General features: G+C 45.8%; 1 protein-coding gene across 2 annotated transcripts in view; it reads left to right on the top strand.

The window, feature by feature from the left end:
• Positions 1-23,170, top strand: part of VWC2L (von Willebrand factor C domain containing 2 like) — a 197,779-nt gene that overhangs the window by 32,706 nt on the left and 141,903 nt on the right. For both annotated transcript variants that reach the window (XM_054044204.1, XM_054044203.1), the window contains exon 3: positions 2,333-2,462. In XM_054044204.1, the coding sequence (XP_053900179.1) occupies positions 2,333-2,462 (130 nt within the window). The remainder of the gene's footprint in view (positions 1-2,332; positions 2,463-23,170) is intronic.

The raw sequence follows: 23,170 nt of genomic DNA, 5'->3' as shown, positions 1-23,170 counted from the left end.
TTTTTTTTTTTTTCCTCTTAATTAATTGGCCTCTCAGAGTTGGTAAGACAACTCCCACCTGTTTATGCTCTCTGTATGTGTGTATATATATCTCCTCATTATATGTTCCATTCTATATGCATCCGAAGAAGTGGGCTGTAGTCCACGAAAGCTTATGCTCTAATAAATTTGTTAGTCTCTAAGGTGCCACAAGTACTCCTGTTCTTCTTTTTGCGGATACAGACTAACACGGCTGTTACTCTGAAACTTATAAATAATTTGATTCAAGACATATGGAGCCCCTTGGAGGTGAACAGAAAAGCTTTTTACCTGCCAAGACCAGAACTCAGGGTGTTCTGTATGTCTTGTACGAGTGAGCGAGAGACATCACCACGATCTGAAACATTTCATCCGCATTCTGCTCTCATTTAATTTCGAGGAATTCCATTGAATTCAATGGCATTATTGCAGCTTTCTCCTTATGTGATGGAAGGAAGAGTATGCAGCAGTACCCTCCACCCATTAGTTTAGCTGCTAGTGAGGGGATCAGCTGTTTCAGAAGAGGCCTGAATTCAGTGTCTGACAGGTAACTGAATAAAATGATTTCCTAGTGATTTGGTTTTCACATGCGCTGATCAGTCACTTTTATTTCTCTTCCCCACCGTTCGTCCCACTCCCTCTCTCCAGTCTATCTAAGGGCATAGCTGGATGGAGCACTAGTGCGTGGCATGCTGGGGTGTAACAACAGCATGCCAAGTGTGCGGCACACGAACTGGTTGCGTGGCCCCTGCTCCCGCACACTGGAAGTTTCAAACTAGCGTAGATCAAAGTGCACTATGGATTTCTGAGTGGGCAGCAGCATGCTCCACACGGACACTTGGTGCGCAGCACGCTAGATTGCTGGAGATTTCACACACCAGCCTGCCACACACTAATTCTCCAATTGCCCTCCTTTTCTGTATGTGTGTGTGTGTCTATCTCACATGGGTGCACACACTTGTTGTTTTAGAGACCCAAAACAGTGACTTTTCTATTTTTTATTTTTTTTAATGTTTCAGCTCCCCATTAATAGGGAAGATAAGTGAGATGAAGACAACTCTCTCTTCCATGTTCAAGGCACACCCTTTAGACTGACAGTCTTAAAATGTAACCAGTTTAGTTGGTTCCTACATAACTCATTGACTTCAGTGGGATTATTCAGAGCTTCTTCTTGGGCATATGCTGAAATACCTTCTTGAGGGTGGGGCTAGAAAATTAATTATTTATTATTATTTATTATTTATATTGTGGTGGTGCTTTGGGGGACCCAATCAGGGCCCTCTTGCGCTAGGCACTGGGAAAACACAGAACAAAAATACAATCCCTGACCCACAAGAAAAGCAACAGAAATTCTTGTTGATTTTAAAAAACGTATCCGCTCTAACCTGCGGCTGCAACACTGTGAAGTGTCCAGCTTCTGAACCAGCTGATCTGGCAGCAACACACGCAGGGCATTGGGCTGGCTTGCAACCGTGAGTTTGCATATGACATGAATGTGCATTTGAACATCATGCAGTCCCTCTGCCCCCTTCCCGAGAGCAGCCACGAGGCTGAGATTTACTAGAACCCTGCTAATAACTCTTAACACCAGACATGCTCACAAGAAGACAACAGATGAGCAAAGGAACATGATCTGTGACATGCACTCATGTGCCTTCAAACCAAAGCCAGACTGGTGACAGAGAATTCTTTCCTGGATGTCTGGCTGGTGAGTCTTGCTCACATGCTCAGGGTTTAGCTGATCGCCGTATTTGGAGTCAGGAAGGAATTTTCCTCCAGGGCAGATTGGCAGAAGCCGTGGAGGGGTTTCGCCTTCCTCTGCAGCGTAGGGCATGGGTCACTTGCTAGAAGATTCTCTGCACCTTGAAATCTTTAAACCATGATTTGAGGACTTCAATGGCTCAGACACAGGTTTGATACAGGAGTGGATGGGTGGGTGAGATTCTGTGGCCTGCATTGTGCAGGAGGTCAGACTAGATGATCATAATGGTCCCTTCTGACCTTAAAGTCTATGATTCTATTTTTAGTACTACTGGCCTGGTCTGGGTCCTTTTATAATACAGAGGTAAGTGTGACAATGGACAAAGTACAAGCATGGTCCTTAAAACAGATATATATATGAGCATTCTCCTTAGCATTTTTACAAATATTTCAGACTTTACAATTTTGTCCTACAGGCTAATTTGTGTTGCACATGATGAATGAATGCAGTGAAGTCGTATTAAACGCAGATGTTTTGTCTTATGGCAACATATAAATGTTACAAACGTTTGAGCTGCAAGAGGAAATGGGCTAATTTTAGATTTGTTCCTAGCCCTCTCCATGTGAATGGTGTCGCTGTGAGCCCAGCAATGAAGTTCACTGTGTTGTAGCAGACTGCGCAGTTCCTGAATGTGTCAACCCAGTCTATGAACCAGAACAGTGTTGTCCTGTCTGCAAAAATGGTAAGAATGCACTGTATTAGCTTTAAAGAAGAGATAACAGCAAAATACTATAAAGATTTTTTTATTACCTACACGCAGCCCAGAAACTACCGTGCCTGGCAAAGGTTGATGTTTGTTCCTTCTCATTGTGTGTGTGCTTTAGTTAGCAACTTCCATCAATGCAACTCAAGGACTCACATGAGTCATCTCATTGAAGTCAATGGGACTGTTCACCCGAGCAAGGGTTTGTAGGATGGGCCCTAAAATAAGTGAGGATCAGTCAAGGTGAGAATTCCAGCTCTCCAAGGGCTAATTCCTACGTACCTTGCTCCCACACTTAGTCCCACTTGAAGTCAGTTGCACTATTTGCATGAGTAAAGGGAGCAGCAGTTGGCTCTAGATTGAGATGACAGGGGTCAATGTTTGTCTAAGGTCAATAGGCTGCTCTTGCTCTCATTGAAGTCAGTAGCAGAACTCCCATTGGTTTTGGTGAAAGCAGGGTTGGGCCCTGGGTGATGTAAGTTATTATTTGCCACTGGTCAGTGTTTGTAGTGCAAGCATTTATTTTCCATTGACAGATGCCCAGTGCACCACTTGTGCCATAATATCACCACTGCAATAACAATAGCACACAAAGCGGGGAGCCTGTGTCAGGATACAAAACATCTTTAACCATGCGGTAACATGACTGTCATTATGACTTCATTCAGTGAGTTCTGCCTATGGGCATTTTTAGGGTGGCATTACACCATAGAGTCAGAATCAGCCAATCAGATCCTCATTTTTGTAAAGCCCACTTTGTAGCTGTATGCGTTCACTGGAGAATAGAAGGGAACGGAGCCTTAACCTTCGGCTAAGTGTAATTCCAGTCTTTTCTATAGTATTATTTGTCTCCATTTGTTTCTGCTAGTACTTATCTAAGTAGCATTTACAGTGGCACTCAGTCTATCCTGGCCATATCTCACCCCTTGAGACATTCTCTTTAGTCAAACATTGCGAGAAATTCAGAGGTGAGCCTAAGCAGGTGTAACTTACACTGTCTTCCAGCTCACTTCACCTTTGAATTACACCAGCTTATACTCAGTAAGATCTATAGGCCCAGTAATACTCTCAGACTCCCTGCTGCTCGTGTCCGTATCTTCTTATCAATGTGTAACTTTCACTCCCTACACATCTCTCGAGTTGTCTGAAATGTTTTCATTGTGGCTTTTGGTCAAATTGATGCGCTTCTTTCTTGTCTTTTGACACCTCCTCCTCCAAACCCCGCCTCCGAAACTAAAAAATATATATATATTTTTTTCGGTAAAAGGTTTTGGTAGATTTTTTTTGAAAATTGTTACCAAAAATGGAATTTGGAAATGCAAAACTTTTACCAACCTCCCCCCCCTTTTTTTTTTTTACCAAAATTGTTGTTGAAAAACAAAAAAAATTACCGGTAGTTTCCGTTTTTCGTTAAAAAAAAACCCAGAATTTTTATGTGAAATTTTGACAAAGATAACATTTGTTTATATTTCCCAGAAAAATAATTACTATTTTTTTAATCAGTTTGAGACAGCATCTCTGAATGTGACCCACTAAGTCTGTGTTTTGTGCTCATAGCTCATGTACCAAGGAGTCTAAGAGAAGGCTATAGCAGAAAACAAAGCTACGTGGAAAACCTTCTGAGGTCTCAATGTGTGTGTGAGTGTAATTTAGGTTCCCTTAGGTCCAGTGAGAATCACTTACACACGCGATCACAATGTAGTTTGCATCATCGTATACCTCTATATTTGGCCTCTTGAGTCCCTGAAGTGTTTACTGTCCAAGGATAAATCCTTGTACTCCAATAAGCTCTGACTAGACATGTACCTATTGGTTTCAGCACTCAGGTTCCTTTCTGTGGTTTACTCCAGATGGGTGTTCGCTTCCAGGTTTAAGCTTCCCAGAAATGAAAGTTCAAGTGATCTTCAAACAAACCCAGTGAAAGCGATCAGCATCAGAATGAGACCAGTCAGTTTCCCCACCCGATCCCTCCCCAGAGCTACTCTGTCCCCCCCACAGGCCCAAGTTCGTCTCTGCACCTTGTCTACTGTGGAAGCCCAGTGACCTTCTACTTCCTGCTCATCTGTTCCCCTCAGAATGCAGGCTGCAGGCTGATCATCCCTCCCCTGCAGAGGGATCTTCAAGAAACAAGTTAGAGGAGTCAGCCTGCAGGCTGTACCCTGAAGAGCCCTCTCTGCTACTGGTCTGCTGGTGACTTTGGGCAAATCACTTCATCTCCCTATGCTTCAGCTTCCCCCTGTGTGGAATGGGGATAATGATTCTGACCTCCTTTGCAAAGCACTTTGAAATCTACTGGTGAAAAGTGCTTTGTTAGAGCTAAGTACAATTATTATACTCACCCCAAGCCATTTAAGATCAAGAGGCCAGGTCTATTAAGGACGGTGGGTTTCTGAGGCAAGGGAGGATGGTGGGGAAGAAATATGGGAGATTAAGGCTCACTAGTTATCTGTCTGTCCATGTCACCTCTTTGTTATTATAGGAAACCTGATGAGCAGACTCAGTCATTCCTCTTTGGCATTATTGTTTCTATTGGCCACCTCGATAGATGACCTCTCATCTTGGGGAACTGTATCCTGGGAACCAGGGACTCTGAAAAGGTTTGGCGGTTGGGACGGATAATCAGCTGAACATGAGCTCCCCGTGCAATGCTGTGCCGAAAGGGCTAATGTAATCCTTGGGTGCATAAACAGGGGACTCTCAAGTGTGAGCAGAGAACTTATTTTACTTCTGATTTGGCACTGGAGTGATGGCTGCTGGAATCCTGTGTCCAGTTCTGGTGCCCACCATTCAAGAAGGATGTTGATAAATTGGGGAGGGTTCGGAGAAAAGCCATGAGATTGATTAAAGGATTAGAAAACCTGCCATACAGTGCCTGACTCAAGGAGCTCAATCTATTTAGCTTAACAGAAACATTCAGGGGTGACCTGATTCCAGTCCATAAGTAAATCTAGCAGAGAAAGGTGTAACATATAATTAACCATGGGAACATTTTACCAAGGATCAAGGTGGATTTTTCCATCGCTGACCATTTTAGAATCAAGACTGTATGTTTTTCTAAGAGATCTGCTCTAGGAATAATTTTGGGGAACTTCTATGGTCTGTGATCTAGAGGAGATCAGGTTAGATGATCACCATGATCCCTTCTGACCTTGGAATCTATGAAATCCTTGGTACCTTGATCGCAAAAGCGTGGAAAGATATCAAATATGTTACCTCACCCTCCGAATCCCTCTGACATATGCTAAAATGAGGTTTTGCATCACTTTCAGGAAGAAGCCAGCTAGCCATGTTCAACCCAAGCTTTTACTTCTGAAAACTCCACTGCACACAGTCAATTAAAGATAAGTTTCACAAATGCGCTCATGGATAATTCTGTTTGACAGTCTCACTTAACAGAGTGATACAATTTTTTCCCCCACTCTACAGCTTTTGTTTTCCATTAAAAAAAAATATTTCAGTGGAAAGATATGTTGTGATCAAAAGATTTCAGCTCAGTCTTATTGCTTGTCTGGTTATTGTCTTATAAAGGCAAATGAAGGAGATTTGTGGATATGATTATATCTGCAGAGCAGTGTGTAATGCAGATTCTCATTTGAAAAGTTATTCCTTACGAATTTAGCTGGAAAAGCCATTATTGTTGGGTAAGATAGAGCCCCATGTCCTTCCTTTTGTAAGCAGTGTAGCTTGCTTGTATGGGTAACTGTTGCTGTCATTAACTGGAGAATAATTTCCTTTTGATACATTGAGAATGATTTTCATGCCTGTCTTAATTATGTGTTGCCAAGGACAGAAGCGCTGTGCAGAAGTAAGGTTAATGCAGAAATGTGTTGACTCTACCATAGCTGACCTGAAGATTCATAAGCAGCCAATATCAATTCCTTTCCCCTGCATCCTGAACAAGCGGGTCTGGAGATTTACTCCTAATTGTCAAAAGAAATAGAACCGTTCTCCTGTGCTTTGAAAAATTCAGTGAAGTGACTGCAAAGCTTGTTGTATCAGGCAGCTTAATCAAGTTGCACATACAGTAGGTAGAGTTCACTGCAAGGCTAAAATTTGGGAGGAAACATTTCTTTGTTCACGTCCCATCATCCAAATTGTCAGAGTAAATTTTGAGGGTGATGGCTCCAGGTACTGTACAGGGTTTTTGACTTAAGATGAAAGGTTACTGGATTTCAAGTTCTCCAGGAGTGGCAGAATACAAAATTATTGCCCCAAGTTGTTCTTTATGGTCATTTTGACTTTTCCAGATAAAAGTCTGTCAACTATTGTTAACTTTCATCTCTACGTGATCTTAAACTTGCCTGTTATTATTTAAATCAAGCTCACGACCGCCATGGTCTGTGATGTCCCTCCAGCCCCATGGGCTTTACTTTATCTCAACAAGAAAACTATCCACTCATTTCACACTGAAGCAAGAGCAGCAGCCTATGTAAGTAAATTCCCACTAAGATGTCCCCTGAGCTTTTTCGCCTAGGTCTTTTGAACATGCGAGTGCATTGTTATTGCTCATCTTGTATTTTGTCACGTGCTCTTGGACCCTTCTGTCTCCAACGTTCAGCATGAGACTCTACCCACCTTTTTCACCACTTCGTGTTGCTAATTAAGGGTCAGAGTTTCAGCTAGAGTCATTCAGCTGAAATCGGTGGAGGCACACCCTTGGATACTACTGAGCATCCAACCGATTGTCTCCCAATCAGCCAGGTCATACTGTCAGATTGGTCTGACCCCTTGTTTGCTTCTTATCACCTAACACAACATCCATTTTTACCAACCAAAGGCCTTTCTTGAAGTTGGCGAGTGAGGCTTGGATTTGTGAGTGAGGGACCCAGTCTCAGAGCTAGAGCTCATGATCAGTGGTTGGACAGACTTTAAAGCTCTTTCTTAAGGATAATTGGGAGGTTGCTCTTTATGATGCCTTGAATCCTCTTGAATACACTCTGGTACAGCCTGGTTTTTTTTAAGTTTATGATCTTCCAGTTCTTTTAATCTGATTTAAGATGCTGTCCAAGTTAAATGGGTTCTTCTCGCTTTTGTCTCTGGCCCTTAACAGTTATCGCCTTTGGATCATGGGAAAAAAATGCACAAGATGAGAGAAACTTCCCCATGCACAGGATTGTTTGCCTAGGACCAAGTTCTGCATTAGGACTTGAGGATTTGGCTCTTACGTTTTAATGTTAAACAAGGAGAACAGCTCGGCTATAGACCATAGTCCTCTGGGAAGACAAGATAGGTTGTTTTTTTCCTATGCTGTTTTGAGTTAGTTACAGTCTGGTGTTTACCCACTGCTCTAAATTGGCTCTGTTTGATACAGTTCCATGTCAGGTTTGCATCCCACTTCCCATTCACTGCTCTGCTGAAGAAAAATCCAGATGCATTTTAAAATTAAAAGAAACTAGACTGGTTTGGGAAGTGCAGTTGTGAGTGAAAACAAGGAAAGGGCAAAATAAGATGATGCGGTAAATTCCCAGAGGTCTCTATTCTCATGAATTATAGGCACTATTTTAAAATTCTTTCCCAAAATAATGTTGACATTAGCAAAATTCATCATTGGGGCTTTTGTGGCATGCCTATGTCACAGAAATTAATTTAAAAATCCAATAAATGCAGCCCTAGACTAGTTAAAATTTTTCTCCACTAAAGTGTGAAATTCTTTTCAGAGCAAAAGCTTTCTCACCCACTTACATGCACATTAATGCAGTTGCTAAAATATTAGACTGTGCCCTGGCACTTTCATTTTCAGGAGGGATGAGCAAGATAAGCCTTATACGTTTCTGATTTGACTCTGGCTTTCACTTGAATTTAATTTTTGTTGCCACTAACCCTCAAGAAGGTAATTAGTTACACACAACAAAACAGATGAAACCTAACACATAGACAATGAAATACTTTCTGGCAACTGTACTTATTCACTAGCTGCATAGACTACTGGCGAGGTTCATGATGAAATACTGGATAGGAGAAAGATGCTTCATAGATAATCTGTCACTGCATCTGTAATTAAAGTTTTAAATTATCACGGTTGATACAGATTTTAAAATACAAAGTCTGATCCTTTCCTCTGTACTCGGGGAAGAGTCCCATTGATTTCAGCTGGAGTTTTACCTGGGTAAAGAGGCCAGGATCGTCCACAGTTATTATGTACATTTATTTTAATAGGCTATAAATATTAATAATTCCCTACAAATATCCTCATCTTTGAGGGCATGGGCAGAAATTAAGGTAAATAATTTATTTCCTTGCATAGAAATCCACATTTCACCTAAGCTTTCTTAATTTACTGAGAATATAAACTCACTACTGATTATTTTGGAGTTTGAGTTAATTTATCATAGAATCATAGACGATTAGGGTTGGAAGAGCCCTCAGGAGGTCATCTAGTCCAACCCCCTGCTCAAAGCAGGACCAACACCAGCTAAATCATCCCAGCCAGGGTTTTGTGAGGGCGGGCCTTAAAAACCTCTAAGGATGGAGATTTCACCACATCCCTAGGTAACTCATTCCAGTGCTTCACCACCCTCCTAGTGAAATAGTTTTTCCTAATATCCAACCTAAACCTCCCCCACTGCAACTTGAGACCATTGCTCCTTGTTCTGTCATCTGCCACCACTGAGAACAGCTGAGCTCCATCCTCTTTGGAACCCCCTTTAGGTGGTTGAAGGATGTTATCAAATTCCCCCTCACTCTTCTCTTCTGCAAACTAAATAAGCCCAGTTCCCTCAGCCTCTGCTCATAAGTCATGTGCCCCAGCCCCCTAATCATTTTCGTTGCCCTCCACTGGACTCTCTCTTCTGTAGTGGGGGGCCCAAAACTGGATGCAATACTCCAGATGTGGCCTCACCAGTGCCAAATAGAGGGGAATAATCACTTCCTTCGATCTGCTGGCAATGCTCCTACTAACACAGCCCAATATGTCGTTAGCCTTTTTGGCAACAAGGGCAAACTGCTGACTCAGATCCAGCTTCTTGTCCACTGTAATCCCAGGTCCTTTTCTGCAGAAGTGCTGCTTAGCCAGTCGGTCCCCAGCCTGTAGCAGTGCATGGGATTCTTTGTCCTAAGTGCAGGACTCTGCACATGTTCTTGTTGAACCTCATCAGATTTCTTTTGGCCAATCCTCCAATTTGTTTAGGTCACTCTGTATCCTATCCCTACCCTCCAGTGTATCTACCTCTCCCCCCAGCTTAGTGTCATCCGCGAACTTGCTGAGGGTGCAATCCATGGCATCATCCAGATCATTAATGAAGATGTTGAACTAAACCGGCCGCAGGACCAGGGTTCTCTCTAATCTTTTACATCCATGTGCGGAATGAATTTTGTTATGTGCACCAATATGGAGGTAATGTGTGACACATCACCTTCATATTGGTGCACATAACAAAATTCATGTGGTGGGGGTGGGGCCAAGGGGTTCGGAGTGTGGGAGGGGGCTCAGGACTAGTGCAGAGGGTTGGGATGTGGGGGGATGAGGGCTCTGGGTGGGGGTGCAGGCTCTAGGGTGGGGCTGAGGATGAGGGGTTCAGGGTGCAAGAGGGGGCTCAGGGTTGGGGCAAAGGTTTGGGGTGCTGGGGGAGTGAGCTCTGGGGTGGGGTCTGGGATGAGGGGATTGGGTGTGGGTGGGGGCTCAGGGTTGGGGCAGAGGGTTGGGGTGTGTGTGGGGTGCGGGCTCTGGGGTGGGGCCGGGGATAAGGGGTTTGGGGTTGAGAAGGGGACTCAGGGCTGGGGCAGAGGGTTGGGGTGCGGGGGGGGGGTGCAGGCTAAGGGGTGGGGCCAGGGATGAGGAGTTTGAGGTGCAGGCTGCCCTGGGGTTGCGGTGGGGAAAGAGGACTCCACCCAGCCCTCTCTCGCTGCAGCAGCTCGGGGCCGGGGGAGAGGTGCCTCTCCCTGGCTGCAGCATCTCCAGCGGGGCTGGGTCAGGCTGAGGAAGAGGCTCCTCTCCCCCGGCCACGGCAAGTCTGGGGCAAGTCCATGCTGGGGTTGGCAGGGAGGGGCATCTCTCCCCGCCGCAGGCCTGAGACCCTGTGTGGCGCTTAATAGGCAGGTGAGTGGCTGCGCAGCTTAGAGGGACCGACCCCTGGGGCACTCTGCTTGATACCGGCTGCCAACTAGACATCAAGCAAATAACGTTCTGTGAGCCAATCAGTTTCTTTGTGACATAGTGTATTTTATACAGAACATCCCCAAGGACCTGATCCAAAGCCTATTTAAATTAATAGGAATCTTTCCTTTGACAGCAATAAGCTTTGGTCCCGGCCCTAAGTGAATTCTACATTCAGCTACATTAAAAGAACAGGGGAGGGATTTTTGCTCTTCCGGGACAGTCTTTTTCTAGTAAACATTTTGCAGCAGTTTATTTACATTAAACTTCTTTTCTGAAGGGAAGTTTTTCAAAGGCCTCAAGTACAGAGAAGAGCCCAACTCCTGGTGATGCCTAGCTGCCCTTTGCACCTTTGAAAAGCTCCCCCTTCGGTTTTTATGAGTGGTCACACTTCTAAATGTGAGTAGATAACATCACAGGGTGCAGCCAGGGCCAGACTGCCATACCAATACCTCTCCCAACAAGGAGTGGGTAGGACAATGTTTGGAAGGGCCACCAAGCAAAAGACAGAAGTGGGGACCCCACTTACACTACTTCGAAGTGCTCACCTTCCATGAACATTGGGAACTCCCTGACAGATCCTCCTAGACTCAGGGCCAGTGTAACCACTAGGCGGCCGCCTAGGGCGCCAAGATTTGGGGGTTCCAAAAAGTGATGCCCCAAATTTTTTTTTACACTCCTGACGGGGGGACGGACGGCTCGCAGCCCCGTTAGCACCTACCTCTGCGGGCGTCCTCTGCAACCGCGGGCCCCGCCGCCTCCCTCCGCCGTGCCCTACATCACTGCCTGCCCACGCCCCCACTGCCAGCCCAGAGCCGCCTCCTCCCTGAGCCCCCGGGCTGCTGCATTGCTCCCTAGGCCGCTCCCTTTGGCTCTGACCGTCCCGGACCCCCTGCCGCAGCAGCGGCTGCTGCCCAAGGGCTGCCGGCTACAGATCGGAACGGGTGACATCAGCCCGCCTGCAGCTGGCCCTATTGACAGCAATGCAGTGGCAGGAGGGGGGGTGGGGATGGGGAAAAGGAAGAGGAGACCGTGGCCACCGGTCCACCTGCGGGGGTGGATCATGGCCCTGCCAGAGGATACAGAGTTAAAGAGCTGCAAAAGTATAACTGTCCTCAGCACGTGCCACCTTCCAAGGCTTCATCCCCATCCGTCCCTGCAGCCCTGTGGGGCAGGTAAATAGAGCCCCATTTGGGGGGAAACTGAGGCAGAGAACAGAGCTGTGACTTGCCCAAGGTCACCCGGGGAGTCATCATCGGAGTCCTGCTTTGAACACAGGAGATCGAGGCTCCTAGTTCTGCGCTGGCTCAGACCATTAGACCAGAGGCCTTCAAGCCCTGAGCTCTGCACCTGCCACACAAGGTATTAATCTGGGATTCAGGGGCAGCTCACTGCAAGTTTTCAGTGAAGAAACACGGCTGTCTCGAGCCCTTATGGCTACAAGGAAAATCTTCCAAAGGTGATGTGTGTCTAGCTGACCCAGTTCTGTCCGCCTGAGTCTGCAGCCAGCCTGGGACAACAGCTCTAGGAAATGTGGCAGTAACTGTTAAGTCTAATTACGACACCTTCAGAGCCAGATTTCATGTAACATGGGTGACCAGTTGCGTGGTGCACAACCACTGCAAGTGTGCGAGCAACTCAGGTTAAGTGCAGCTGAATCCTGGGCAGGCTGCAGCACCCAAGAGATTTTTGTTCTCCCACTGAATGACAGCAGATGCACCAGTAACTTTACTAGGTAGAAGTTTAGTGACCACATTAGGGCCATATCCTCCCCACTCCCAGCACTGGGCCAACTGCCTCTCATCATTCTCCTGGTTGCTTGTATTGTTATTGATGGGAGATCGACTGTGGATTGAGGGGTATATATGGACCTGCCTTTGCAGGCTCAGTCCTGGCCCAGCATTCAAAATAAATTGACCTGAGTTTCAGAAGTACTGAGAACCCTGGAGTTCCCACAGACATCGGGGGAACCGCAGGTGCTTAGCACTCTTGAGTAAGGGGTTTCAGCAGCAATTGGCGTGGGGCAGAGTAAAGCAACCAGGACAGTCATGACGGAGGCTGGAACTCTGTCCTCGCCTTACACCTGTGGGGAAGAGAGGCCTTCAGACACACCTCCTGCCTGCATTGCACTTTCCAGCCCAGGAGCAAGGAACCATTTCACGCCTTAGTGCTGGAGGGTGCTGAAGCCCAGAATGGGGAAGTAACTTGCCTGAAGTCATCCAGTGAGTTGATGCCAGGGTGGAGAATAGAAGCCAGATCCTGACTCCCAGGTCTGTGCTCTGATTCCCAAAACAGCCCTTTCCAGATCCATGGGGGGAGGAGGGGGAAAGGGAGGCAGGAGGGACTCTAGCCACGTGCAGGAGATCCAAGGCCATTTATTTTCATTAAATATGTAGACTAAATAATGAAATTAATACATTTTCAAGCTGAACGTATATTAATTCTAATGAACAATGCCACATTATGCAGTATTCATTTTGAAAGTTTATAATAAGCGATGCTACGGGGGGGAAGGAAGAGGAAGGAGGGGGGCAAGGTGGAAGTTTCGCCTAGGGCCACAAAATATCCTTGCACCGGCCCTGCCTAGACTTGTAACTCCTCTCCCTTCCCCCCACACTAATAAGGGTGGGATCAGACCCCTGTTGCCAATGTATTTCATTCCCAGTCCTGGGATCTTTCCTGAGCACACAGGTTACTTCACTGGCTTAAGTCAGGGGCTATTTGGTAATGTGGACAAATACCCACTGTGGACAAGTTTGTGCTTTCCAAGGTTCTTTTGATTCCTAATCTCCATTACAATTTAGTCCTCCAGCAGTGAATAGTAGATTAACTAATTGATCACATTACTGAACTCCTACAGCAATTTGATCTCATTTACTTTCATAAACTAAGACTGGTTGTTATGAGGATAGGAGACCTCCAAAGAAAACCTAGATGTTACAGGAAGCAATGCTGGTGTTTCAATCAATAGATGGTAGTCTCCTCTCCAAAGCAGTTAAAAAAAATCAGTGTCCAGCTATGGTGTTAGGGGGCAATGTAGTTTGTTTGGCTTGCAAAGTCTTTAAGGAAGAAAGGCACTATATAAATGTAAATTGTTGATTGTACTTTAGGTGAAGCTAATGGATTAACCAGTGTAAGCAATATAAGGAGTTAAACAATATTGACAAAAAAGCTTTTCCATTTGATGTATATACAACAAAGCTACCTGTTAAACTTAGCTATGCCATGAGTTTAATATCCATTAATCCAATGCTTGGGTATTAAAAGTAACCAATACTATATTTCACTGGTAATGTAGTCTGTTACTTACCTGCAAAATTTGGATCGTTGACTCGTACCATTGTTTAATGAGAAATGTCACTGCTCCTGACATTGATGGAAAGTATGTAAGACCTACCAATTTTCTGCCAGTGCTACTCCAACAGTCCGTGGCCAGCTTTTGTTTCAAAACGTTATACTTGGCAGTTTTGCCTACATAAAGATGCCTTCCCAGTTCTGGATTCTCATGCCATTGTTTCAAACACTAATAGATGCAACCTAAACAAATGGTAACACATCAGGTATATGGGTGCTGGTATTGGAAGGCTGAAAGCAGAAGAAAATGTATAAAAACATCATAAAATGGATGCCAATTGATTCTTTCAGCTAAAGGTTATTTATATTTATGAGCAAGAGTTGTAAACTGTGATAGTGTTAATTCAATTAAAGAACTACCTGATTGCCAATTGAGGAAGAAGAATTCTGTTTAAAAGACAGTAAGAAGGCCTAGAAAGAAGCCAATATATTTAAGCCACTTAGGCACTGATCCAGCAAAACACTGGAACACTTAATTTGAGTAGTGCATTGAAGTTGATTTTCAATGGGTTATGTGCTCCCAAGTCACATACCCAGATCTGCAAAGGTATTTAGGCTCCTAATTTCCACTGAATTCAATGGAAGTTTGGATTCTAAATACCTTTGTGGCTCTGTTTTTTAAGTAATTTTGAAAACTTCACTCAACTGGATTATTCACACGCTTAAGTGCTTTGTTGGATTGATACCATCTTCCGCTCTCTGTAGACACAACTGTTGGCAGCGTTAACCAACATTATTTAAAAGATTTTGAAAGGTAAATAGAGAATAAAAGCATTAAAATACCATGAGACACTCGTGCACTGAGCAACTTTAAGGGGACAACATAGAATTGGCCACCTTATAAAAATGAGATGAAGTGGAGATTGAAAGAGATTCTTTGCCAGATCAGTGGGAGAAGAAAAGCCTGTGTTTAGACAACAAAAAAGACCTAAAGCAAACAGAAGATAATGTGATGATCATACAGTTCAATGCCCACACAACACAGTGAACACTGGACTGTGTAACACAAGAGTGATAAACACACTACTAGAGATGCAGGCAGCTAGGGAAGAACCAGTCCAGAAAATGCTGCACTAGGGAAACCAACAAAAAGTCCATGCTGAGCTTAAATTATGAGTCTGTCTGCTTGTGGGTCCCCATCACTGAAATATCTGAGCTGTTCACTAAGTTACTTTATCCACATAAGACCCCTGTGAAGTAGGGAAGTGTTATAATCACTTAAACAACGTTGAACTGAATTGATTGATTGGCGATCCCTTGATTCAAGGATGATCTCTACCACGGATTTACATATGGGTCTTGAGATGACTCAGGAGTCCGATCCTGGAACTGCAAATCCGCCCGCAGTAGGTACAGACATTTTGTGGTAGGCCAGCGGCCTGCTGGGAGAAAGTTATTTCTTTTTCCTTCGTCCTCTCTCTATTTTCAGCTTCAAGGGCAAGGCTCTTCTCCTCAAAGTGGGCCATTGCCTGATGGAGAATGTGGGGCCATTGCCTGATGGAGGTTGTGGCGCCATTGGAGTCGGTTGGTGGCTTGCCCTTCCCAGCTTGTGATGTCCACATTAGTTTTCTTAGAATACGCTTTCAGTGTGTCTTTGTAGCATTTCCTCTGACCACCATGGGATCTCTGACCATGGGTGAGCTGAGAGTAGAGGACTTGTTTTGGGAGGCGAGAGTCTGGCATCCGCACACAATGTCCAGCCCAGCGGAGTTGGTGCATGAGGATCATTGCTTCGATGTTGGTGACATTGGCTTCAGCAAAGATGTTGGTGTTAGTGTGGGATCTTGCCACTTGACACGAAGGACCTTCTGGAGGCATCATTGGTGGTACCTTTCCAAACTCTTGAGGTGCTGTCGATAGGTCAACCAAATTTTACATCCATAGAGGAGTGTAGGAACAACAATTGTCTTATAGACCTGAATCTTGGCGTCCTGCTGTAGGTCATGGTCCGTGAAAATACGTCAGAGCGAATTTCCCAAAGGAAACACTTGCGCATTGGATCCTGTGCTGGATCTCACTGTTGATTTTTGCATTTTGAGAAAGTTGGCTACCGAAGTAGCAAAAGTGCTCAACTGTGTCCAAAGTCTGACCCTCGATGGCGATTTGTGGTGGGTCATGTGCAAGGCCTGAAGCGGGTTGATAGAGCACTTTAGTCTTCTCAATATTGAGTGAGAGTCCTAGGCTTCAGTAAGCTTTTGCAAGAAAATCCAGTATGGACTGAAGATCATTTTCAGTGTGCGCGAAGATGACACAATCATCAGCGTACTGAAGATCAGTAATGGACGCCCTGAAGACTTTAGACTTTGAGCGGAGATGTCAAAGATTAAAGAGCTGCCCATCCATTCTATATTGAATGTCAACTCCATTGGGGAGGTGATCTTTAACGAGGACCAAAATGACTGCTAAAGAGATGGAAGACAGGGTTGGGGCAACAATGCATCCTTGCTTAACCCCAGTTTTGATGACCAAAGGTTCCATCTCAAGGCCATTATAGAGAACTGTGGCAGTCATCTGATCATGGAGAAGCCTTAGGACCTTAATAAATTTTGGAGGGCAGCCAAATTTGGCCAGCACCTTCCACAGGGCTTCGTGATTGACAGGGTCAAAGGCCTTTGTTAAATCGATGAAAGCCAGATACAGGTCCTGATTTTGCTCCTGAGATTTTTCCTGGATTTGGCATGCAACGAAGATCGTGTCAGTTGTCCCCCGGGATGGTCTAAAACCACACTGAGATTCCGGCAATATTTCCTCAGCAAGGGGAAATAATTGGTTTAAGAGGATACACGCAAGAATTTTCCCTGCTGTAGATAGCAAGGCAATGCCTCGACTCCAACTTATCTCCTTTCTTAAAGATTGTAACAATGTTAGCGTTTCTCAAGTCTTCTGGAATCTTCTCATTATACCAGATATGAAGAAAACTTGTAGACTTCAGCTGGTATGCCATCTGGCCCTGCTGCCTTGTTGTTCTTAGTTTGCATAATGGCTCATGTTACTTCTTCAAGGGTGGGGAGGTCAGCAAGAGATTCTCTTTCATGTCTTTAAAGTATAGATTCGATAGTGGCATTGGAGACAGTTGACTCACGGTTCAGGAGTAACTCAAAATGCTTCTTCCATCTGGCTTTGATGGCTTTGCTGTCCTTAAAATACGTTGACCCATCTTGGGCTCGGAGTGGTGTCCATTGGAGCATGGGCCATAAATTTCCCTTATTGCCTGAAAGAAACTCCTCATGTCACGTTTTTCAGAATAAAGCTCAATCTCCTGGGCCTTTTCTCACCACCACTTATTTTTGATGTCACAGATTTTCTTTTGGGCTTCAGCCTTAAATTGCTTGTATGACTCTTTCTTCTGCTGGTGTGATATGTCATTTTGCCACATGCGATGAGCTTTTCTTTTCTGGTCAAGCAGGCCCTGAATCTCAGCATCATTTTCATCAAACCAATCCCAGTGACGGCAGGTGACATAGCCAATGGACCCAGCACATGCCAAGAGATTTTTTAATCCCCTCCAGAAATTTTCATTATCATCAGCTGTGGGTATAGCGGCAAACTTCTCTTGGAGACACTGCTGAAGTTTCTCCTGAGTCACTATATCTTCCAAGGGACTTGACATTGAATTTCTTTCTTACTGATTTTGCCTGTGTCATAACTATAAAGGGAAGGGTAACAACCCCCCTGTGTACAGTACTATAAAATCCTTCCTGGTCAGAGACTCCAAAATCCTTTTACCTGTAAAGGGTTAAGAAGCTCAGGTAACCTGGCTGACACCTGACCCAAAGGACCAATAAGGGGACAAGATACTTTCAAATCTTGGTGGGGGGAAGGCTTTTGTTTGTGCTCTTTGTTTTGGGGGTTGTTCGCTCTTGGGACTGAGAGGGACCAGAGATCAATCCAGGTTCTCCAAATCTTTCTGAACAAGTCTCTCATATTTCCAACTTGTAAGTAAACAGCCAGGCAAGGCGTGTTAGTTTTTATCTTTGTTTTCTCAACTTGTAAATGTACCTTTTTGCTAGAGTGTTTATCTCTGTTTGTTGTAACTTTGAACCTAAGGCTAGAGGGGATTCCTCTGGGCTCTTTAAGTTTGATTACCCTGTAAAGTTATTTTACCTCCTGATTTTACAGAGATGATTTTTACCTTTTTCTTTAACTAAAAGCCTTCTTTTTAAGAACCTGATTGATTTTTTCCTTGTTTTTAGATCCAAGGGGCTTGGATCTTGATCCACCAGGAGTTGGTGGGAGAGAGGAGGGGGGATGGTTAATTTCTCCTTGTTTTAAGATCCAAGGGGTTTGGATCGGTATTCACCAGGGCAGGGCCGGCTCTAGCTTTTTTGCTGCCCCAAGCAGCAAAAAAAAGCGCCGCCCCCCGAGGCCCCCCGCCGAGCGCTGCGCCGCCCCCTGCCGAGCGCCGCCGGAACCCCCCCCCCAGAGCACCGCCCTCCCGCACCGCCCCCCTGCCGAGCGCCGGAACCCCCCCCCCGAGTGCTGAGCCCCGTGCTGCCCCCCCCACCCGCCGAGCTCCGCGCCGCCGGAACCTCCCCCCAGCGCCGAGCCCCGTGCTGCCCCCCCCCGCCAAGCTCCACGCCGCCGGAGCCCGCCCCCCCCAGAGCGCCGCCCCCCCCCGAGCGCCAGAACCCCCCCCCCAAGTGCCGAGCCCCGTGCTGCCCCCCCCACCCGCCGAGCTCCGCGCCGCTGGAACCTCCCCCCTGCGCCGAGCCCCGTGCTGCCCCCCCGCCGAGCTCCGCGCCGCCGGAGCCCGTCCCCCCCCAGAGCGCCGCCCCCCCACCGAGCGCCGGAACCCCCCCCCGAGCGCCGAGCCCCGTGCTGTCCTCCCCACCCGCCGAGCTCCGCGCTGCTGGAACCCCCCCCCGAGCGCCGAGCCCCGTGCTGCCCCCCCAGCCGAGCTCCATGCCGCCGGAGCCCGCCGAGCGCTGCCGGACCTCCCCCCCCCGGAGCGCCGCCCCCCCCGCCGAGCGCTGGGTCCCCGGAGCCCGCCCCCCCCCCCGAGCGCCAGGCCGCGCCACCGGAGCACCCCCCCCCCCCGCGGAATGCTGCGCCGCACTCCCCCCGCCGCTTCTTACCAGGTGCCGCCCCAAGCATGTGCTTGGGTGCCTGGTGCCTGGAGCCGGCCCTGCACCAGGGAATTGGTGAAGAGTCTCTCAAGGCTACCCAGGGAAGGGAATTAGCATTTTGGGAGTGGTGGCAGCGGACCAGATCTAAGCTGGTAGTTAAGCTTAGAAGTTTTCATGCAGGCCCCCACATTTGTACCCTAAAGTTCAAAGTGAGGAAGCAGCCTTGACAGCCTGCTTCCGATGCCTTAAGGCAATCTGGAAATTCATGATTGATCTAACAAGGTGATGGTCTGTCCAACAGTTATCGGTTCCATGCATGGCCCTCATGATGCGGACATCCTTCCAATCTCAAGCTCTAACAATAACATAGTCAAGAAGGTGCCAATGCCTGGAGCGAAGGTGTCTCCAGGCAGTCTTATACTTCCCACTTTGTCTAAAGAGGGTGTTCATGATGACCAGGTCATGTTCTATGCATTTGCTCAGGAGGAGGATGCCGTTGCAGTTAGCCTTTCCTACTCCTTTTCCCATAGTGCCATTCCAGAGATCTGACTCTCTCCCGACTCTAGCGTTAAAATCCCTGAGGAGAATGATCTTGTCCTCTTTGGGAATGTTGGTCAAGACTCTGTCAAGATCTGTATAAAATTGTTCCTTGGTAGCCTCGATAGACTCAAACATTGGGGCATACGCACTGATGATGATATATGCATCCGAAGAAGTGGGCTGTAGTCCACGAAAGCTTATGCTCTAATAAATTTGTTAGTCTCTAAGGTGCCAGAAGTACTCCTGTTCTTCTTTTTGCGGATACAGACTAACACGGCTGCTACTCTGAAAACTGATGATGTTGTTGAGCTCAAGACAAAGAGTCATAAGACATTCATTGATTCCTACAGGAAATTCTGTAAACTGACTGACAAACTTATTCCTAATTGCAAAACTGACACTATGAATGCGCCTGTCTTCAGATTTTCCTTTCCAGAAAAAGGTGTAGCCTCCACCTTCTTCTCTCAGTTGACCTTCATCTTGGCACCTTGTCTCACTCAGGGCAGCGACATCGATGTTATATCTCGCAAGTTCCCTGGCAATGACAGCAGTTCTTCTTTTCAGCCATACGTGTTCTTTGTTATCCATCAGGGTGCAAACATTTCATGTAGCAAAAGTCACTGTCTTTTTATAGCTTCGACAACAGGCAGAGCAATCCCACTGAATACAATAATCCAGCCAGGAGTGTATGAGACAGCCTCGGTTTAGGGCACCTTTTCTAGCCCTCTTCCCATGCGGGGTGAGCAGAGGGGATCCTAAAGAGGACTGTCCAGTCGCGATAGTAGTTGCTGAATTGCATCCCTGTCTCGTCCAGGTGCCAAACAACCATCTCACTACCGCCACCTACATGCAGATTCGTGGCTAGGGACTGCCAAATTCACTGATCCTGTCCCCATCACCACCAGTCCGTCGCCACAGGGCTTGAAAGGTTGGAAAGATGTTATTTTCCATGGTAGAAACCTGCATGTGATTTCTTTTAACTTGGGGAAGCTGGTGCACCTACAGTGACTACACAACCATGACAAGTTGGAGGTCTGGGACCCAGTGGCAAGGAAAGTCTGAGACGACTGGAGATCTCCACTTGCTGCAGCTTTCATCCCCTTTCACAGCAGTTGAGATCCAAGGACCCTCTTCCACCTGATCCACCGTTGAGGACTTGGGGGATTGGACCCTGCTTTTTCTGGGACCTCCCCTCAGACCTGTTCTCCTTGGGAGACCCTGCCAGGAACATGAAGCTACCAACAACTTAGCTCTGAGGATCATTGGAACATGCAAGTCCCTTCATCACAACAAGGTGATGGTCCCCAAAGAGGTGAACTGAATTAATGTATATTAGGAATAGATACCTTTGGAAATTAGGTTGCTTTAGAGTTCAGCATACAATTTCTGGGGTAAGGGAAGCAGAATAGCATCTGGAGGCCTGGTGGAAGATCACACCTCTTACAGAACGATTATTAGCCCTTTTTTTCTTCTTCTTTTTGTTAACTCCTTTCTTCTAGCATAATCATCTTGAAGAAGCTAAATATTTGGTCAGGTTATGGGCACACAGAAAGATATGCCATTTAAAAGGCTAGGTAGTTGGTGGCCAATTAATTTTTCACTAGGGCTGTGGCAAGACTAAAAGGAACAGATAGAGAATGTCCTTTACGTATTGGTATCCCGTCTCTCCTATGGTGTTTGAATCCAAGGTGCTAGCTGGGATGGTAGAATCTTCAGTCACTCTGGAAGCATATTTGCATACACTTTAAGCCATAGAAGAAAACAACCATTTATATGTATGCAAGTCATAATTGTTGTTAGCAATGAACAGGTAAACCCCCAAAGAAAAACTGGGCCAGATCCTCATCTGGTGTGAATTGCAGTCAATGGAGCCACTTTAATTTACAACAGCTAAGGATTTGGCCTATTGAACTGCTTTAACCAAAAGTGTGTGGATTAGTGTGGTGGGCAAAGAACTGATCCAGAAAAGAGAGACTGAGGATCTGGGAAATATGCAGTATATGTTAGGATTCCTTGCTGTGGTAAGGAATACAGGTTGAGAAAAGCCCATGGGACAACTTTGTTGAAACTTGGTGTAAAAACTTGGGAATCACTGTTAATCCTTCACACTGAGAAGAGTCTTCAGATTCCACCATCTCCCGATCTCCAGAGCAGTACTTCTGGACCATGTACATCAAGCTCAGGTTGGGAGCACAGGTACACTGACAGAACACGAACAGTTCAGAAGGGACTAAAATTAAAGCAGGCGTGTCATTATTATTCCCAGGGCAATCAAATCATTAGTCTCTAAGGTGCCACAAGTACTCCTGTTCTTTTTGCAAATCATCAGTGTAATTTAGAAGAGTATGAACGATGTTTGTATCCAATTATGCTACTGCAAACCATTTGGCTGCCTTAGAGACCTAGGGCCAGATCCTCAGCTGGTGAAAATCAGTGCAGCCCCATTGAAGCTAATAGACCTACACTGATTTACAATAGCTACAGATCTGGCCATTGAATCTAATGTCTATGACTGAGAGACAAACTATTAAAGATGCTCTAGTGGTCAAGCTTTCTGAAAGAATTACAGAAGGGTTTACTTGGCTCCTCCACCGGGTTTGGATTATTAGTCATAGCTGTATGAAAAGAGCTGCAGAGGCGGGTTTCATGTATTTCTAATTTAATGAATGTTTAATGCCTCTTATTGGTGCCTACTTATATGTAGAACAGAGAACGTGTAAAAGGGATTGAGATGTCGAATAATTGATGTCTGAGGTGCTCCCTTTACATGAAATAGGGAGTTTCTGGCACAAAGAGAATAGAATAAAAATATGAATTAAAGATTAGAGCTAAGTGAGTTTGGGAGAAATTAGAATGAAAAACGCACTTGGAAGTTTTCTCTCCATCCTCTCTGAGTCCCTGGTACAGTGACTAATTTGAGACCTGGGCTTCTGTCTTATTCTCACTTGTCCGCCCACACACCATTTAGAATGAGATCATTCCAGTAATCTTGTTCTGGACATTATCATATGTTTAAGCAGCTTCCTTGGTTCTTAACCTTGCAGAACTCCCAATGGCTTGGTTAGTGGGAGTTTAAACATGTTTTTAAGGTGCGTCTTTCATCCCAAACCCTGACGTGCTCACAGAGGAAGAGCATAGTCTCCCAGACAGGACATCTCCCAAGTAGAGCAGAAAGCTTGTGAGCTTTGTGGAACTGGTTTTCCAGAGGGACCTGCAATTTGTAACCGCACTTCTTCCTGCCCAGGGAAAAGATTGGCAAATAAGTTATGGAGGGGATGCTCCTTTGCTGCAAGTGAATGAATGTGGTTAACTTTGTACTATATATATGTGCAAGTATATGCAAGTGACAATTTTCCTCTTCATTTTTTTCATTTCATCAGCTCGTAACGTGCCAAGCGAGTTGCACTTTTTGCTGCAGGAAATTAATTAAGTGAAAGAGAGGCTCCTCAGCATTCCGTTCCAAAAACGACACCTTGACACCGGCCAGTTATTGCAGCGCTGAGAGGCTGAAAACATGAAAATAAAGCACACAAAGAAATTGGGGTGGGAAACAGAGACAGTTGCAGCATGGCAACATGGGGAACTCCACTCCCTTGCTGCTCAAAGGCATGCCAGTTGCAATTAATCATCATCAT

The sequence above is a fragment of the Malaclemys terrapin genome, chromosome 11 (genome assembly GCF_027887155.1).
Source record: "Malaclemys terrapin pileata isolate rMalTer1 chromosome 11, rMalTer1.hap1, whole genome shotgun sequence".
NCBI classification, from domain to species: domain Eukaryota; kingdom Metazoa; phylum Chordata; order Testudines; family Emydidae; genus Malaclemys; species Malaclemys terrapin.
The sequence above is the reverse complement of the archived record's forward strand: the minus strand, read 5'-3'. Positions and strand labels throughout refer to the sequence as shown.